Source organism: Ursus americanus, chromosome 6 (genome assembly GCF_024610735.1).
Source record: "Ursus americanus isolate L20-20 chromosome 6, mUrsAme1.1.p, whole genome shotgun sequence".
NCBI lineage: Eukaryota > Metazoa > Chordata > Mammalia > Carnivora > Ursidae > Ursus > Ursus americanus.
The window spans coordinates 23,471,917-23,492,153 of record NC_142132.1 but is presented as its reverse complement, the minus strand read 5'-3'; the positions used below and the strand labels follow the sequence as shown (position 1 = coordinate 23,492,153).

General features: G+C 43.5%; 1 protein-coding gene across 5 annotated transcripts in view; it reads left to right on the top strand.

Annotated features, from left to right (window-relative positions):
• Positions 1–20,031, top strand: part of SORCS3 (sortilin related VPS10 domain containing receptor 3) — a 692,468-nt gene extending 672,437 nt beyond the window's left edge. For all 5 annotated transcript variants that reach the window (XM_087862727.1, XM_087862725.1, XM_087862726.1 and 2 more), the window contains 7 exons: positions 3,048–3,171; positions 4,561–4,673; positions 8,776–8,907; positions 10,605–10,704; positions 11,742–11,847; positions 17,179–17,339; positions 18,071–20,031. In XM_087862727.1, the coding sequence (XP_087718853.1) occupies positions 3,048–3,171; positions 4,561–4,673; positions 8,776–8,907; positions 10,605–10,704; positions 11,742–11,847; positions 17,179–17,339; positions 18,071–18,135 (801 nt within the window). In that variant the 3' untranslated portion in view covers positions 18,136–20,031. The remainder of the gene's footprint in view (positions 1–3,047; positions 3,172–4,560; positions 4,674–8,775; positions 8,908–10,604; positions 10,705–11,741; positions 11,848–17,178; positions 17,340–18,070) is intronic.
• The last annotated feature ends 206 nt before the right edge of the window (positions 20,032–20,237 follow it).

Genomic DNA, 20,237 nt, shown 5'->3' with positions numbered 1-20,237 from the left:
ACCAAAATATATATTACCATCACTCCAGAAAGTTCTCTCATGCCCTTTCTCAGTCAATACTTACGCCCAATCCCCAAAACCAACCACTCCTTTTTTTTCTGTCATAGATTAGATTTGCCTGTTCTAGAACTTCATATATATAATTATACTATATGAATTATTTTATGTAAGGCTTCTTTCACTTCTTATAGTTTTGGGATTTATCCATACTGTTGTATATATCATTTTTTCTGCTTTTTTGTTCATTGTATGGATATACTATGGTTTGTTTATTCATTTTCCTGCTGATGAATTATTGGGCTGTTTCCAGGCTGGGGCTGTCATGAATAAGCTTCCATGAACATTTTTGTTTGTTTGTGGACATATATTTTCTTTTCTCTTAACTAAATTCTCAAGACTGCAATTGCTAAGTCATAAAATATAAAATGGTAGATCTTCTTTGGAAAAATTATTGCAATTTCTTGTAAAACTAAACTTTTTCCTAAGTGGTTGTATCATTTTACATCGCACCAGAAAATGTATGAGAGTTCCAGTTGCTCTGCATCCTTAATCATATTTTATATTATCATTTTTAAAGAAAATTAAGCTCTTCTGTTGGGTATACAGTGGTATCTCATTTTCATTCCAAAGAACATGACTATCAGGTAATGAAGCAATTGAAGGTTTCCTAATAGACAAGATTGAATGGGTTGACCAGTAGGGACTAGATCGTTTGGCTTAAGCTGTTCATCAAGCCTGTATGTTCTGACTGCTGAATAAGAGCTCACAGCTCTTCCAACGCAGACCCTTCATTTAACAGATAAAGAACTGAGGCTCAAAATGGGGACTAACTTTGCCCAAGTAATTTATTACAATAGCAACTGAATAAAGCCAGAGTTTCAAGTCTTTGTTCTTATTATACTGGAAATGGCAAGTCTGTGGCACACGTTACCCCATTGCCATGGCCAACATTGGTATGCTGAACCCAACTTGACTTTGGCTTCCTTCTTGACACAGGACACTGAACACCCACTATCAGCCCATAGGAGTTGATGTACATCACAGAACCTATTGCAACTCATTCGTTGCTTAATTCAGAAGGCCATACCCTTGTGTGTACTGTCTGAGCCTTAAAAATACTTGAACTCTGGGGTCTGCCTTAGTTAAAGGAAAGAGTGTTTCTTTTTCTCTTTTTTTCAAATTTTTATTTAAATTGTAGTTAGTTAACATATAATGTAATATTGGTTTTAGGAGCAGAACTTACTGATTCATCCCTTACATATAACACCGAGTGCTCAACACAAGCGACCTCCTTTCTATACTCACTTCTTTCTTTCATGTAGCAAACAAAGAAGAAAGCATGTCACATGCTTAGGGCAATAGCTCTCATCTTGCCCAACTCCAGCTATCAGCCTGGTCATAAAAACGAAGCTACAGAATTTTATTTTATTTTATTTTATTTTATTTTATTTTATTTTATTTTATTTTATTTTATTTTTAAAAGTTTTTATTTAAATTCATTAGTTAACATACAGTGTAATATTAGTGTCAGGTGTACAATACAGTGATTCAACACTTCCATGTATCACCCGGTGCTCATCACAGCAAGTGCCCTCCTCCTCCCCATCACCCATTTAACCCATGCCCCCCACCTACTCCCTGCTGGTAACCATCAACTGGTTCTCTGTAGTTAAGAGTCCGTGTCTTAGTTTGCCTCTTTCTCTCTATTTTCCCCCCTTTTCTCATTTGCTTTGTTTTCTTAAATTCCACATATGAATGAAATCATATGGTATTTGTCTCTCTCTGACTGACTTATTTCAATTGGCATAATACTTGTGGTGCAGCAGTAGCCTGTCTGACTCCAGAATTTTAAAGCAGAAGAAATCAAATTATGTTTCAGAGGCCCAGTTGGAAATTCTGAGCTAGACAGCAATTCTAGTCTTGCAGCGGGGACACTGTCTGAAAGCCACATCTTTGAGCCTCTGCAGGGCTCTGGCACACACATCTAGGCCATGTGCAGTCAGGAGTGCCTGAGTGTGCTGTGTACGTGCTGGCCCACACCTACCCCCTTCAAGAGCTGCCCTGCGCCTCCCCGACTGGCTACCTTCTTGGTCCCCATCCCGTGGCTGTCCTGACATGCAAAGAGGAGAGGGAGTCTGCTCATCTGTACCTGTGACATCTCTGTAAGAGCTGCCTGAGAGCAGCTTGCTACTGTTAGGTCGTACTTGCAGACAACAGGAGCTTGGAAGGGCCCAGGCCTTAAGACAACCACTAAATAATGACTCTTCAACCTCAGGATCTGCATTCTTCTCTCCAAGAAGCACCTGCTTTTATCAAGATCCTAATTCTCAGGAAAGTACTATATTCTGTTTTTCTCTATCCTTGGGAAGTCCTTATATGTTATGATCAGGATAATAAAGCAGAAAAAGAAAAAAGAATTAAAATAGTCACAGATATGTATGTTTATATATTTTCCAACCTACTTAAAATGTTAGAAATGCTTTGCAATGGAAAACACACATGTAATAAAACAAAATGCCAGTGATTGGACCATGCATCCAACTTACATATATATTCGACTACGTGAAAGTAATGTGCCAAGGATGGGTGATACAGAAGTAAATAAAATGTGACCGCCTCTCTGAAAGGTCTTATACACCAGTGGAATACAGGAGGAAGGGCAAGTGACACAGAATATTGGAGGAGAAGAGAAATAAGTGATCTATTCCTGAGCCAGCTGGAATAGGTTACGAATGTTGCTTCTACTTTGCCCCAGGAGAAGGAACAGAGTGACATGCAAAATCCAGAGTGTTCATTCTTATCTTCATCTTTCAGGATTACATTTTACAGCATATTTCAAGGATAGTAATACTCTTCCTGGATACTGGATATAATCACAGTTGTTGGAACCTATGAAAAGTCATTTTCTTTTTTCTGGTTTCAAGTTAGGATCCCTTGGGGACACGCAAATACCATGCAAATTTGTGACAGTCTGAGATTTGTAAGAAAGGAAGACACTATGATATCCCACAGAGGACTAAATGGGTATTTCTTCTTCTGTCTTTTAGCCCCTCATCACCTTGGACAGCAGCATCTCCTTCACATTCTTGGCCGAGGGCACCAACACTATCACTGTCCAGGTGGCTGCTGGGAATGCCCTTATCCAGGACACAAAAGACATTGCTGTGCATGGTAAGCCCTGAAAATTGTTCTGTGATGCCCCCTCCTGCCCAACCAATCCCCTTGGCCCACCCTCATGGCAACTCCTGACTACTTTGGAAATTCCCCAGGCCAGGGGAAAATTATGTAGGTCAACAAGAGTTTTCCAAACATACTTTCTACCTTGCTCCTGAATAGACTGAGGGCTGCAAGAGAAGCTGCCACAGATGGGCAAAGACAAGCATTTATTACCAGCATCACATCCTGATGGGATTCTCATTAGATAAACACATATCATAAGTTGAGGATACTAAGCTAGAAAGACTATCATAGAAGCACCTAGATTGATGTCCTGCTGAGGTATCTATAGACATCATGCGTGCAGCACTGACCCTTTGTGACCATGGGGACCAGTGATTTCCAAAGAGCAGTCTTGGTTCCTTGACCTTGCAGAACTCATAGCCGAGTTACTGAGATGAAGTACACATAAGTGATTGTTAGAAAATTCTAACACCCTTGGCTGCAAAGACTCAAGAATAAGGCTAAGAATATGAGGGCAGAACTAGAAAGAAGAGTAGATAATAAGGTCACCATCCTGTTCTCAATCCTGTAAAACCATTCCTAATTATTAAATAAGTTTTGCTCCCAACACCATCCCACACAACCTCCCCCAGACCCCTAAAGACTGCCGCTATACCTGGGGCTTTCTAAAAGTTGTACCAACCGTATGTGATCCTCTGACTTAGAACATATTTCTTCAGCCTCACTTCAGGTGAGTGCCTTTTCCTACATCTCTGCAAATTTGATACTCTGGTTCTCTCCTCAGGCACCTGGAGGACTTTTTTTAAGCAACCATTTTTACTGAAGTGTAAATTTAATGCAGAAGAGTGCACACATCACAAGTGTTTAGTTTCATGACTTAGCACAAACAGACCTGTATACCCACCAACTGGGTCAAGAAACTGAACATTACCCACACCCTACACACAGGATTTCGATCTAATCCCGTGAGCCAGTTTCTAGGAGGAAGGTCGGAGGAACCAAGGGGAGGACAAATGACAAGACCCCATTCCAACCAAGCCCAGCTTGTTCATGCCTCATCATTGGCTCTGCATGATACCACCAGCAGTAACAAATACCTCCTCCTTCTGCGGTTTCATACTTATCTTTCATTTCAAATAATATTCTTTTGCCAGAAGAAGGGCTTAAGATGCTAGGAACTTCTACATGGTAGGAGCATAAATCCCCTTCCAGTCACCAAGTCCCACCTTCTTTCAGAAGCCAAGAAACACGCCAATAGGAAGGAATTTTAGCTGAGGCCACATGGAAGAATGGACCCTTTCCCTAAAGCACAGTGATTATGGCATCTGCTAGTCTTCCACCCCTCTCTCAGCCGCACTCACACACCCTCTGTCCTTGCAGAATATTTCCAGTCTCAACTCTTGTCATTCTCTCCAAACCTGGATTACCACAACCCTGACATTCCTGAGTGGAGGCAAGATATTGGCAATGTCATCAAGAGAGCTCTGGTTAAAGTAAGTTGGCTTTATCTTTGCTTACATGTTAGTGTCTAAGGAAGGGAACCAAATGGTCTGGTCCAAGAATATATTTTCGTGGGTTAAAACCACCATTCTACAGTTACATAACGATTATCTCTCTGTCAAAAGAGAGGTAAGAATGATGAGGGTTAAGGAAGGATGGAGGGAAGGAGGGTACAGGAGAGACAGAGAGACAGAAAGGAACCAGTGTTTAAGGATGGGAATTGGTCCTGTCTTTCTACCGAATTTTTCTAAGACAAGAGCTGGACCCCTTTAACTAACTAATGGAGGGAGCACTCATTTAGTCTATACAAATCTCATTCACTAGGCTTGTTCTTTGCCCACCAAAGGGGTTTCTTAACTGGTATTCAGACTCACAAGACCACTATTGGCTATACGTGGCAATCCGAAGTCTACAGGCCAGAAAACAGAACGTGCCATGAGGGTAGTAGAGCTCTGGAGTTAACCCAAGGTCAGATTGGCCTTAGGAAGCTTTGAAAGGGATTTGTTAACCCTTTGCTCAGAACGAGGCACTAGAACATAATGACAAATGCAACATGGGTTTTCAAATGTTGAAGTAAGACTAACATGTGACTAGTTCTATGGCAGAGGCATGGCCAGCATTTCAAAAACACATGGAGAAAAGTAGGATTCACTCTATCCAGGGAAATGCAGGCTTAGCACGTTTTTCATGATTCGATAAATACTTGTGAGCTATTAGGTGGTCTTTGCAGGGAATACTTGAGCTCGTTTTTAAAGGATACATAACAGTTAACAGAAAGAGGATGGTGTCTTTTAGGTAGAATGAACAGTATGTGCAAAGCCATAGACTATTGAAAGAGCACAGCGTTTGGGGGAAATGGCAGGGTTTAGTGGAGCCAGTCTGCAAGTTGTAAGGCCAGTGTCTCGACTTGAGCTAGGATGGTTAGGGCAGCTCATGAAGCATCAGAGGAGCTCACAGGGGTCCGACAGACACCCAGTAGGCACTGGGAATTGGGAAAATGTTATCTTCTTTAAGCAGAAAATGCTGACAATAGATTTATCTTCAAGCACCTATTCTGGTAACAGTACAGAGGATGAGTTGCTGAGGTGGGACGTGAATAGGGTGGGGGAGAAATTTCACAAAAGATGACCAGTGAAAAGACTACTGCCGTTCTCCGGACCAGAGGTAACAAGAGCTTAAAGAGGAAAGATTCAAAGGTTACTTGGGAAGTTGAACAGTAGAATTGGTGACTAATAGTATGTAGTGGGAATGAGAGGAAGAGACGCTTTCTGATTCCAGAGCAGGGAGGAGATGGCCTTGCCCTTAGTCGGACCATGTCAGAGAAACATGCTCAAGGAGCAGTAATGGTGTGATTGATGGATGGATGGATGGATGGATTGATTTGAGAGAGAGAGCCAGAGAGTGAAAGCAAGCAAGTTGGGGGCAGGGGGGAGCAGAGGGAGAGGGACAAGCAGACTCCCTGCTGAGTACAGAGCCTGATGTGGGGCTCGATCTCATGACCCTGAGATCATGTGACCTGAGCTGAAATCCAAAATCGGACATTTAACTGACTAAGCCACCCAGCGGCCCTGATGAGGTGATTTTTTGTGGGAGTTTGGAGCACATGAGGAACAGTTGGGTGAAGATAACCAGGGGAATCGAAACTATGGCTCTGAAGGTCAAGTGGATGCTCCCTGACTAGAGGCAGAGACGTGGGAGCTGAGACTGTGGAGGTGGTTAGACCCGCCAGGAGGGTGGGGGGCAGGGCACACGTGAACGTTGACACTCCCCAAGGCAGAGAAGGGATCCAGAGAAAGACCTGGAGAAGGAGCTGACAGAAACGTAAAAGAAGAAGAAGGACCAGAAACGTAAAAGAAGAAGAGAATGATGCGAGAGAGCGTTCCTGTGGGGAGTTGTCTACCAGAAGATGTTCATCTGAAATCTTTTTACAAAAAGATTATTCATAGAAAGGGATGGAAATGTGACTGCTCTTGTATGCCTGTGACTATGAAACATCCAGAATTGTACATATTTTGTATGATTGTGTTTATTAAAAACATACTAGCTTTTTAATAAAAGACTTGGTAATTATAATAATAATTCTAATAAATAATAATAATCAGCCATGTCGGTTGATACCTGGGCCTTAAATCTCACGAGGACCTGTCCCCAAGTATCCCTTTGGATGGGATTAAGTGGATGTAGACACACAGCTCCAGAGTCCCCCCGAGGTTGCTAACTGACTGACCCCCCCTGAGACCACTATTCCCTGGGACGAAGTGTCAGCCCAGCAATGGCACTCACAGGCCTTCGCTCCATTGGGTGATTCCCTGTGCTTTGCCCTTCGGAATGGTCTCCGGAGACTTGCTTCCCCTGGCTGGTTAGGATGAGGCCTCCTTGCCCCATAGACTTGGGCACCAAGACTTCTAGCTACTTGGGATCACGTCTCCCATCAGGAAACCAAGGCATCTGGCAAAGCCAGTTCCAAGGGATCCTCTGTGTTTGGTGGACTCTTCAGGCTTCTGAATGCCACTTGTCAGTTCCCTGCAAGTTGGTGCTCTCACTTTTATCATGTCCCTGAGAATGAACTCCAATCTCTGAGCCTAGTCTCAAATAAGAATCAGAACTGAGCTGATGGGAAACAACCCCTCCACTTCTATTCAATCCAGGAACTGTTTATTGAGTCTCTACTCTGTGCAAGCATCTTCAGAACAGTGAGCTGGCCACAAAGACCCCCAGAAATGTTTTGGGTAAACATTCATAAGAACCTATCAGAGAAAAGATTGTATCAGCCAGATTTATTCATGTCACAGTCAAGATGATCTAAGTCCCCGAAATGTGGTAGACATGGTGTCTGGAAATGCTTAGCGTGAGAGGCTAACTTAGAGGAGGTCACTGGAGGTGGAGATAGTCAGGGGAGACTTCTTGGAGGAGGCAGATATTTCTGCCAAATCAGAACCTACCCTATTTGAATTGGCAGAAGAAGAGGAGGGGTTCTGGATAAATACCTTCAGGAGACACATAGGGAAGAATCACCACACTCTTTATTGGGGGCAGGGGGGTGACTCAGAGTTTTGTTTATTTTAGGATTTACCTCCAGAGAGAAGCTTCCTTTAAGTCTTTATCAAAAAGCAATATAGTTCTTTTACTAAATACCCCGGAATAGAAAAAAATTCACTCACAATCTCAGCATCTTAACACAACTTTTAGTGCTTTATTTTGGTTCTTTACTCTTGCACATTTTTATTTTTATAGGGTTGTAACCAAAGAAATGTAAGGAAATAGATCAGAATGCAGCTATCATAAGTGTTTTTCCATGTTGGCTGACTGTACTAATTATCATCGTAATGGTAAAATAACATTATATCGGGTGATTATACCATTATTTACTTAAGTTTTTGCATATCTGAGTTTTTCCCCATTTATTTGCTATTGTAAATAATGTTTTTCTTCCTGTATGTGGCTTTTTCTATATTTTGGAACATTTCCTTAGGACAAACACTCCAAGTTACAGTTACTGAATGAAGGCTCTGAATATTTTTATGGCCTTAAAGTAAGTCTTTTGAAAAGCAAATCGGCAATGTGCATTGATTTTCAGTGCTGCCAGCAGCAAATGAGAGAGCCTCTTAACCAAAGTCTCACCAATATTAGCAATTTTAACTTAATACAAAAATCCTGCATTCGTAAGTGAAAATAGCACTGCTTGTCTTGTTCTTTTTTTAAATTTGCATTTCCCCACATTTGCTTATAACCTCGTATTCCTTGTTTGCAGCTGGCACGTTCATGTTTTTGCCAGAAGCTCTAGTCCTCTCCATGCAGAAAAAATGGAAAATATGGGAGGAGTTTAGCCAGTGTTCCCAGCAAACAATATTTTGAAAATCACTGTAGTATTTTAGTTGCAGTGAAAATGTATGTAAGAGCCAGAGGAGGGGGTGAGACTAATCATAGCACTTCCAAGGGGAAACAGAAAGGAAGTCTGGATATATACCCGGCCCTGTGCCTCACAAGTTGTGTAAGGCGGCACACACATGAGCCTTATACCCGCGTGTGTTCTGCTTCTTGTCACGGACTCAGGGAGGCTGGCTCGTCCATGGCTTTACTCTGTGGTCTCCACAGGTAACTGGTGTCCCAGAAGACCAGATCCTAGTGGCCGTGTTCCCTGGCCTCCCCACTTCAGCAGAGCTCTTCATCCTTCCCCCCAAGAACTTGACGGAGAGGAGGAAAGGCAACGAAGAGGACCTGGAACAAGTAAGTGAAAGAGCGCTTGGTCGGGGTACTTGCCCGCACCTCCCGTCTAAGGGAACACAACCGCACCTCCAGCCGCAATATGGGGGGAGCGTCCTCCCATTGGCCTGGCAGCCTGTCCGTCTGTCCAGCACCCGGGGCTGTGAGGAACAACAGGCTTGCCCGGAAGATGACCACACAGCCTGGAGCATTTGGCACATGAGAAGGGAAGGCGGCCCAGCAGCCCTTGTTCCAGCAGTTGGCATTCCTGGAACTTCCTCAGCTCTCCTGCTCAGTGACCTGCCCCCTGGGGGGTGGGGCAGACACAGGAGAAGGAGGGAGGGATTTGAGTGTCCTTGTCTATTTCTGGGAAAACAGGCTTCTTGTCCTTAAAGATCCCGGTCCATCTAAGGTTCTGCTTCAGGAGAAAATGAGCTGCTTCATTGTGGAGAGAGATGGATTGCTTCATGGTGTTTTGACTAAGGAAATAGCATGTCCAAAGGGACTGTGGTTTACTGTCCTCATTGAAGGGGCGTGTGTATTGTGATGGGCACGCGATCCCTGAAGTAAAGGAGCTGGTTCTCCCTCTCTCAGTCCCTGCTCCTACAGGCTCTCATGGGCTTGTGCTGTGCCGCTCGCTTCCCTGCCTTCCCATGATGCTAAGTGAGTTTGAGACTTCTAAATGTTGGCACGAAGCCCACATCTGCTCCCACACGAGGCAGTCGTTGTGCAGACATCTGTGTCCCTCCGCTTCACCTGGCTGCTACCTCGTCCCCACGGCCGGCGACTGTTCTCCTTGGGCAGGACAGACACAGGCACAGTCCGTGTAGCCGGATAATGAAGCAGATCCTCGCCGTGCAGGGCTGCATATCCAAGCTGGCCAGAAATAAATTCACCCTCTCAGTGCATACATCACTTTTACAAGACCTCTTTATTCTGAAATAGCAAGTGGCATGTGTGAACTATACTTGGAAGCTACAATATCCATCCGTTTAGATAAATAGGTAATTACGGTGATGAATAGCAGCTGTGATATTAAGGCGCGTACAGCCAGATAAGAGTTAGGGACCACAGCCCAAGTCGGCCTCGCTTTCATGTGGGAATTACAGAGTGATTAAATCGATGTTATGTGTTCCGAGACTTGCTGGGGAAAAGTAAAGGGGAAAATTATCCCATAAAAAGAAGGCAGCGTCTGCTTTGATGTCTGCCTCCCATTGTCTCCGAAAGAGAAAAAGCAGAGGAGTGGGCTGGGGAGGAACATCCCGGCTTTAATCCTGGCAGGGGCTGCTCTACCCTGTGTGTGTTACTTCATTAGATTAAAGAACTAATGATGGGTTGACGTCCTTTCATTGGAAACCACAATAGGTTGTGCTACGGTGAGTTATAAAGGCATGGATGAAAAAGCACTGAACCAGAGATTGAGCGAAGCATCGATGTCTGTTATCAACTGTAATTCGCTCAGGGACTTTGGACAATCCGCTCTCTGTCTCACTCTGCTCGCCAGTATAAGCGAATAACACCAACTACTTCCTTGGCCTCACAGGGCTCCAAGGGCTGTGCGAACCAGATTGATGAGAATGTCCCAATATCCTGTCTGCCGATTGAACCTGGTCACTGTTTGCCTCTTGACCCTGGTTTCTTGCTCCATGAAGGACTATCTCATGTCATGTCTTCCTGTGCACTTCTATCTCTCTCTCTCTCTCTCTCTTTTTTTTTTCCAGATTGTAGAGATGCTGTTTAATGCTCTAAACCAAAACTTGGTGCAGTTTGAGCTGAAGCCAGGGGTTCAAGTCATTGTGTATGTCACACAGCTGACATTAGGTGAGTTCCTGCTGGGATCCAGGGGGAAATGAGGATGGTGATCTGTTATCCTGGGGAGAAAAGGGAGGAGATCATTAGCAGACGCTTCTCCGCAAATGTCTGAAAATAACTTTGTGGGCAGGACCCTTGTATGTAGTGATGGTTATGAAAGATTAATCACGTCTTTCTTGGGGCTTCCTGTTGAGGTGCCAAGAAGACTTCATTAGAAGCTATGGCTTTGCTACTGAATCCCTGGATGACCTTGGGGGGAAATCTGCAATTTCCTTGGGCTTTGACTTAATTGTTTTTTGTTTGTTTGTTTGTTTCTTTTTTTTTTTTTATTTGCAACAGTCAGGATTATAGTGGGTAGTCCTCAGGGTCTCTTACTTTCTTCAGTTCTCCAATTCCATGAATCTTGGTTGTGGGGCCACATGAGATAACTTTAAAACTCCTTTTGATTTACAACAGGTAAATCTGAATGAGTACAGAGATCAGCTCTAGTGATTGATTTGTAAAGGCATTTGAAAGGGTATGTCCCATGGGGCACACACTACTGGCTCTCCAGGAGAGCCTCTTTGCTAAATATCTCTTATTAATATAAGACTTTTCAGATGTGGAGGTTCTAAATGTGCCCACCCAGCAGTGTTTTAGCAGAACTGTGGAAAGGAAAAGAATGAAGCATTGCATGAATTTTTAATCCAGAGTTCCCAATGGGCCACCCATAATTATGTTGACAGGCACTCGGGCCTTCTAAGAGAAAGAGCATTCAAGCCCCTCTTCTACTCCCCTTAGCTAAATACACATTACTCAGTTTATACCAAGAACAGTAAGTTTCTCCGGGTGGAGCAGAGGAGTTTACGCGTCTTGATAAGCTGATAAGTTGTGACTGAGGATACTGTTTTCATCATTGAAACCAAGCTTCCCGTGCCTGGATCGCACACAGAGCAGGGCAGTTGGAGACTGGGTATAAGGATGGGACATGAGCTGACCTCCTTTCTCTGGTGGGAACTCCCTCCATCTAGCAGCTTCCAAGTGAGCGGTCTGCTTTTTCCCCCTAGCGCCGTTGGTGGACTCCAGTGCTGGGCACAGCAGCTCAGCCATGCTTATGCTCCTGTCAGTGGTGTTTGTCGGTCTGGCTGTGTTTCTGATCTACAAGTTCAAAAGGTATGTGCTACTATCACTCCGTTTTCAGAGTGAGGCTAGATTCTTGGGAGCTGATTCTTTCTATAGCCAACATTCCTAGACTCGTCCCAAATATATGAAATTAATTCTTTTGAAGCTCTGTTTGGCATTGGGGGAAAGCAGGAATGGTTGAGGGTCAAGGAATAAATGGGTTTAAGAATCTGAACTCTATCCAGTTTATGGGTGTATTGAGTTAGGAAAATAAGGGATAGCCTATGAAATCAATTTATTCTCTTCAAGAGAAGTGGAAAGAATTTTTAAACCTCACCTAAATTTCTAAAGTAAGGTCTTGGATATTCAGGAGATCTTTTCTACAGCTTACCACCCATTTAGGGTGGTTAAGTAGACAAAATGCAGCTGAAATCTGGTGCACACATAGGCACACACATGTACATGTGCACGTGCGTGTGCGCGTGCACACACACACACACACACACAGTTTTCTTATCTTTTGTTGCAGCTACCTGGTCTCTCCGTGTAAATTTGCATGCTAAAGATATTCAACCTTTATCCCTCTCCCTCTTCTTCCTCTTTTTCCTGTTTCTAAAGGGCAATTGATCAGGAAAGACCAAACTTCACATGTATTCGGAAATTATGTTTGAAGGCCACAGGAGGGGTGACACGACAGGATACTTATTAAAACATGAAATTGAAATCAATAATTCTGTAGCATTATTTGAATAATGTAATACTTCTACCAAGAGATGTCCTGATTCAGAGTATGGACTCTGCAATAAGACAGACCCAATTTTAACTTAGCATTTGTAGCTTTGGGCAATTGAATCTGCCTCCCTAAGCCTTAGTCTCTTTATCTGTAAAATGGAGAAAACACTACTTAATAGGCTTGCTGTGCAGTTTAAATATAATAACATCTATACCTGGTACGTACTAAATAGTCAACAAGGCTAAGCTGTTATAGATAACAGAGAACGTGACCTCCGAAGGTGCCTTCTGTGTCACAACACAGCCCATGGTGGGTTCTCAAAAAAATGGTATCAGTGGCACGGAAATGTGCTTCACAGAAAGACTGGTTAAAGTAAAAATATCATTGATTATTCTGAAAGCAAAACTTGGTCCTGGGAGTCTTTCTAGACACTGAAGGTAATGCTTTTAGATTGTGAAAGCCATCAGTTGTAGAGGTGATTCGCTCCACCCTCTCCCTCGGACCTCATTAGCGGCCCTCTCGTGGATGCCTCAGGCTTCAGAACGTGGGATTTCCTCAATATACATCTCAGCATTACCGAACTAGCAGGAAGCCTCCAACACCCTTCATATCAGGACAGAGTGAGGTTTACCTTCCTACTCAATTAATAGACCAGTGTGTGAGTTCATACCCCCTTGGATCAAGACATGTGAACCCATGTGCCCACGTTGCCTTTGAAGATGGGAACAAACCTTCGTACCATAAGTAGAGAACAAAGATTCCATATAGAAACAGTCCAGTGAAGGCAACACCCATTTGTGGGTGTACTTCAGTTATGTGCAAAGCACACCTTTATCCATCCAAAGATTTGATTGTGGAGAAGCCTGGTGGTTGCTGGAGCTTGAAGAGCAGCTAAACCAAATTTGTCACCTTCTGGCTTCTAAAACCTCATGGTTGGGGAGGACAAGAGCCAGTAGAAGTCCTGCAGAAAGGTATTTGTGTCAGGCATCTGCAAACTAAGGCAAGACATCCTGTGACTTAGGAAATGTTCTGTTCTCTTACAAATGCTGCTAAACTCCCTAGACAGTCAAGCTATTCATGTAGGCATCTCTAAACGTGTACATTGGAATTCTTGAATCTCTGCCAGCTAATGACATCTCTGAATTATTCTACCTCTGTAGTTTCCCAGTATCAGCCAACTCTTTCTGTGTCCCTGACAGTGAATCGTGTAGCTAAGGCCACGGGGAACAGACACCACTCAAACCGGATGAACAGGAGAATTAGCTAAGTACACTTACCAATCATCAGTTACCTTTTCTTGTCTAGCTACCTTTTCTGGAAGTTTTCTTCCCAATGCTCAAGCCCTTTGGTTGAGGTCCTGTTGGATCTTCTTTAATTTCTTTGGTCTTTTTTCCCTCCCCATCACCTAGAACTCTTGTGATGGCTTTATGGAGGGTGCTGGGCTTGCTAATGAGTAGAGGTCAGGTTCTTATCTGCACTTCCCAGAGGCTCCTTTGCTGCCTTAATCACTGTCCAATAGAACTGTCTGCGATGACGAGATGCTCCGTAAGCTGTACTGTCCAATGCAGTAACCGCTAGTGTGACTGAGGAACTGAATTTTAAATTGTATTTCACTTTAATTAATTCAAATTTCAATTTCTGCCCCTGGCTAGCAAACATTCAGTACATCTAGAGAAAGGGCAGTTCTGTTTCTGTTTCTAGATCGCTGGCCACACGGAGTTTTCAGACCCAACGCTTTCTCGGTGTAATCATCAGCATTAACTCATTAAACCACTTATTCATCCAGCAAACATTTACGGTGTGTCCACTATGTGCCAGGCACTGAAAACAGTCTCAATGCCCCAAGTGGTCACTTAAGAGAGGAAGGAGAAGAGAGCCACCATGAACCCCAAGCTTTCCTTAAGTAAATATCACCCTGTTTCTCATATTTGATCTTATTCTGGGACAGTTATTTTCTGAAGTTTAGACAAAGTAATTAGAAATCACTATGACATGGCTTTCCTTATCTGAAAATTCTGCCTAACAAGACTTTCTTTCTATACTGTAGATCTGTTTTTCTCTGGTTATCCAAGAAAACTTTTGAGCTTTTATATGTTTTTCTAGCTTTTTTTTTTTTCCCTTAGCAAGTCTTTAATCACAGTCTGAAGCCTACTTGCTTCAGAGAAATTTAGGGAGACCTAAATTGCCTCCCACGGGCTCCTAACACTTAGAGCTGGAGCAAACAAAAACTGAAGTTTTCATGGGCGATTCGGTTGATCATCTTCCCTCTCTATTAAGACCTACATGAATGTGTAGGCCAAGAGAGGCCCCTGAATCTCTTTATTTCCCACCTTTCTTACCTGCAAAAATAGGGCTTAGTCTGATACTCTCTCATAGTCCTTCAGGTGCATATATTAAGATATGTAAAGCAATTTGATAAGTTTTTAAAATGTGCACATGATGACATAAAATTTTCTCCCTCCCACCCATCTATGAAAAATGTTGAAGAAATCTGCCTGTTGTTTAGATATTGAAATAAAGTGAACAGTCTTTGTAAGGGCAGATTTATCCACATCCTCCCAGGTATTGCTAGGAAAGCAGCAAGGGGGAGGCAGTGAACTCTGGCTAGAGCTCTGAAGTACACAGACTTGTGGGATCAGGAAGAGCTCGACCGCCTCCAGCACCTAATAAATATTACAGCTGATCCCACCATTCATGAGTAATATGTGTTTTCATGATTAGAAGAAATGTTAAGTCATTAGGCGGCATTTCTATTTAGATAAGAGGAAAGTAAGGGCCAGCATGAATTTTTAATTGTACATATTTCGAGAGCCTGCGGTCTGCTGCCTCAAATAGAATCTATTCACTTAAGGTCCTTGTAAATTATGTTAAGCTGGTTTAGACCAGTAGGAGTCACAAGGACACCTCTCTTAATGTATGAAAACCAACCATCAAAGAAACAAAAACAACATAAAGGAGTGGTAGGAACTACCCATGTTTCATACCTATTTTGGAATCTCTCCTAATGAATTAGCTATAAGCTAACCTCATTAAATGACCCCATACTCTACCTTGTTGGGGCTGGAGTAGGGAAGAGAGTATAGAAGCTTGAAAACACCACTGCTTGGTCATAGGGCAACAGAGTGATTCTCCTTTAGGAAATGTGCAGAATGTTCTGGATTGGGATGGGTGTCAGATACCTTAAGTTTTAATAATATCATTACCAGTGATCAGCTTCAGGATGTCTGGATGTTAATCCAATTTCCCCATCATTTAATGGGGTAAGAGAGGTCTCTTCTAGAGATAATATCCCAAGGTAAAATCATGGTCTTTTTGTTTGAGGATCAAATATATGAAAGTAGAAAGAGCACAGTTTTGAGGTTATCTATTCATTCACTCAACAAATACTGAATAGCAACCGTGTACCAAGCACTGTGCTAAGTTGCACGTACAGCAGAGAAGACAGAGAATATAGACCCGGCACACATGGGAGACAACATCAGCAGACTTGCCTCTTACATTGCCCTAAACCCAGCACCCTATTCATTTCTTTCATAAACACTGTCCCATAATTCTATGTTTTTCACAGGAGAGGTGGGGTGGTCTGGAGAGGCCTCTCAGAGCCAAGTTCTGAAGGACAAAAAGGATACCATCATGAGAAGAGTAGAAGGAGGAGTGTTATAGAGGGAACAGCTGGTTCCAAGTCCCCAAGGTGGGGACAAGTTTAATGTACTAGGTTCTTGCAACTCAAAGTTTGGGGCTCAGACCAGCAGCCTCAGCATCACCTGGGAGCTTGGCAGAAATGTGCTGCTTCCCCCCATCCTGTCCAGACCTATCCAGTCACAAATGCACGCTAGCAAGAACCTGGGTGAGAAATAAGCACATTAAAGTCTGAGAAGCACTTGGTGAAAGGAGTTCACAGCGGGCTATAGGCCTGGAACCCAGTGGGCCAGGGAATATGGAGAGGGGTCAGAAGATGAATCCTCCAAGAAAATTCCAATCTCAACTGGCTGCTCCTCCAACCTTAAGTCTTTCTGCCTTGTTTCCAGACCTACAACCTTTTGTGTCTTTGAAGGAGATTATTTAGCTTCTTTTAATCCGTGCCTTAATCCTCTCCACAACCCTACAAGGAAGCTATTATTACTCCCACATAGCAGATGAGGAAACTGACTATCCAAGTAGTTAAGATCTTTGGCCCACAGGTGGTGTTCTGAAGATAGTAGCAATGGCTAGAAGCCTTTTCTTTCTTGGCTCTTCATAAAGGAAACCAATGTGAATTGATTACGTTGATACAACTTTAGAAAAAGATGTCTTTTCACTGTGACACAACCTTATGTGTGTGAAAGTCCAGCTCCTTGTAAAACTTGATAACGGACAAGTCTTTTAAGGGTTTTAGCGCATACCTGCTCAGCAGCATTGCCCTTCTGTTGACACCTGTTCGGTTTACTCCAGAAGAAGGTGCCATCTCCAGGGAGTTTTGTGGTTTACATCTCCCCTGGGCATCTGGTCTCTGGCCTTGTGTTTCTTGGCCTCATGGCTACAGTGGGTGACCAGCCCCTTTTCCAGATATTGGCCTGTCCTACAAATAGCTTCTTCCTTCCCCTTGTGACCCAGAACCTCCCAGTGGCTCAAGTTTGGTGTACCCTGTGATCATAATTTGATTTTTGTAGGAAAATCCCCTGGATTAACTTCTATGCTCAAGTCCAACACGACAAGGAGCAGGAGATGATTGGGTCAGTGAGCCAAAGTGAAAACGCCCCCAAAATCACACTCAGTGACTTCACCGAGCCCGAGGAACTGCTGGACAAAGAGCTGGACACCCGGGTCATAGGTATGTGTGCTGGTATCACCAAGCTCCTGTGTCCTCTGTCCTCCGAACTCGAGGGCAGTCAGCTCACGTGACCTGTCCTTCAGCTCCTGCCAGACTGGAGGGGGTGGGAAACAGCTAGCTACAGAGACATAATTGTGTTTTTAAATTTGTCTGCCACCTCTGGCCACATGAAAGTGGCAGATTTTTTTTTTTTCCCCCTTAAAAGTAGACCAAGATCAAAAGTGCTGGAGTCGGAGTGGGGGAGGGATAAGGCCAACTCTCCATTACTGTTGAGATTTTTTTTTTCTATGAAGCAAAAGCAGCAGATGTCCTAATTAATAAGCACATAAAAGTGGGCTCTAGCATATTCCTCATCTGTGAAGTGGGAATAATAGTACCTACCTTCTAAAATTGTGGTGATAACGAAATGAGAGTATGTCATTAGCACAGAGCCTGCCACAGAGTCCGTGTTCACTTACACAGCTCTTACGGTCGTCGTCAGTGGTGTGTAAGATGGCAAGGCGTTGCTCCCCACTCGTGTGCTGGTGTGAGAGGTGGACACTTGAAACATAGGTGACAGAAGAAGCCAATGAGCTGGTAGGATAGGCTAGCCAGGTGTTCCATTATTTAAATACCTACTAACCACCTGCTCAAGGTGGCTTGGTATGTAACAGTAAATAAAACAGACGAAGATTCGTGCCCTTGTGAAATTGACATCCTCTTTCTGTCTGTCTGTCTTCTCTCTCCCGCAGGCGGCATTGCCACCATTGCAAACAGCGAAAGCACAAAGGAGATCCCCAACTGCACTAGCGTTTAATACCAACCAGCCACGTGCTCAACCATCTTTCTGACTTTATTTTTGATGATTACTATGACTATTATTATGGAAAAATGAAAATGTCTTTTTTACCTTTTGTTTACCAAGGGCCCCTTCATAAATAGCAGGCAGATGCTTAGCTTTGGGAGGCAAAAGGCATTCTTAGCTGATTAAAATGAGACAAAAAGAATAAATGGCTGTATTTGTGCTAAGGGCAAAGGACGCATCTTCCCATGGCCTTCTTGCTTTATTCTGCCACTGACTGTGTGAGGACTGTCTTTTTCCTAGTGGTCTTTTTTCTTCTTTTTTTAAATTATTTTTTATTTTTTTAAGTTGGGTTGGCTTCTCATTAACCTCTCCTGTGCCCCTCCCCCCCAACACCACCCACACTCTCCCCCCAACACACACACCTGAAACACACACCATTTCCCAGTTAGATCTGCAGGAGGTGGGTTGGTGGGGAGTGAAAGTAGCTGCAGAAAGCGTGCACACCTTAATGAATGAGGCCCTGCCTCGTGCATGTCAATAGTGAGGCTACAGACGGCTTACTGTATATAATTACAATGTAAATAGCTTTTTATTTCCTAAGAAATAATTTAATGTTTAGTAAAAAAGAAAACAGAAAAAAGAAAGACGCGTGTGGTGGCTTATGCACTCACCCTCAGAGCTGACCAACCCCCAGGCCTGCGAGATGTGTTGGGTTCTGGATGCTTTCCGGTTGTCTGTCACACTTAACTCTTGCATCGCTGTGCCCATGCCATAGCTGCTTTCTACTTGTGTATATAAAGGGGGGCGGGGGGAGGGCTTCTCTGGGACAAGTCGTCAAGGAAGGACTAGAGTGACATCCTAGAACATGGGGGGCTTTCTGTGCCATCGGTGACCTGGGAGAAGTGGCGAGATAAAGCCCACTGGAGACTTCGAAGTGAGACGCAGGTGGGGAAACAAGGCTTCCCCCCTCCAAAAGGAAAGCATGCAGGGTATTTGTCAGCCTGAGAAGATGGGTTTTCTCTAAAGAAGCTTGGCCACAGATCTGAAAGAGACAGTGATTCTGCTTTCTGGTTGGATTCCATGGAAAGGGGTAATCTTTCTGGAGAATTCTTGGGCTATTTTGAGCTCAGAAAAGTCCCCTGGGCACCAGGTGAGGCCTGGTGAGTTCATCTTGGCACAGGAGGAGTCACAGCGGTTGGGAGGAATGTGGCATTAGTGGCATCACGAGTCTGTATAAGCCCTTGCAGGCCAAATAGGGGGCTAGCCTTTCATGATATTAGTCAAAGATGATTTTAGCAAAGCTGTGCTATTTGCTTGTCAGGTGTACACAACTTCCTTAAAGTCAAATGTCTGCCTTCAGTTCCCTTAAGATAGTTCTTGCCTCTGGGGCGAGCAGCTTTCAAAGCCAGCGTTCTCGTCCCCAGCGCCCCGGCCCCTCCACCCATTCGCACACACCACTTCTGTTCCGTAGGGTCACTCTAAGCCATGCCGTAGCATTGTTTTCTCTTCAGGCTCAGCCTGAGAACACTTGTTTTACACAATGATATCCTGTATATATATGGGAGGAAAGGCCGGATTTTTGTACCTGTGAATCTTTGTGAGATATCGTTCGCCTTCTTCTCTGTGAGACCCTGAGAGAATGCGACTCAGAACAGTCTGACTGGCTACAGCATAGATCCGGATAAGGAGTGCTTCTCAAGATCCTGCTTTTTTGTTTCAAGGGTTAAATGGGGCAGACAATTGCAATACTTGTACTAAATACTGGAATACAAATGCATGAGTCATGTCTATATACACAGTATATGTACATATACTGTTCTTGATTTTATTGTTCCATTTGAATATTTCTACTGTAAAAAAAAAAGACAGTGGTTTTGAAATTGTTGAAAATAAATGTATTTTTGTACATCAAAGCTATATACCCGGCTGAGATTTTTCTCTTTGGGCTGTTTTCTTCATGTATGGCTATCAGTCAGGTGTCGCCGCAATAATGCTACATGGCCAAAACCAAACCAAAACAAATAGCCTGTAACCGAGATACTCATGTTTTACTCATGAATCTCCAGGTTGGTTATGGTTTGGCTGAACTCCATTGAAACTGACCAGGCTCTCCT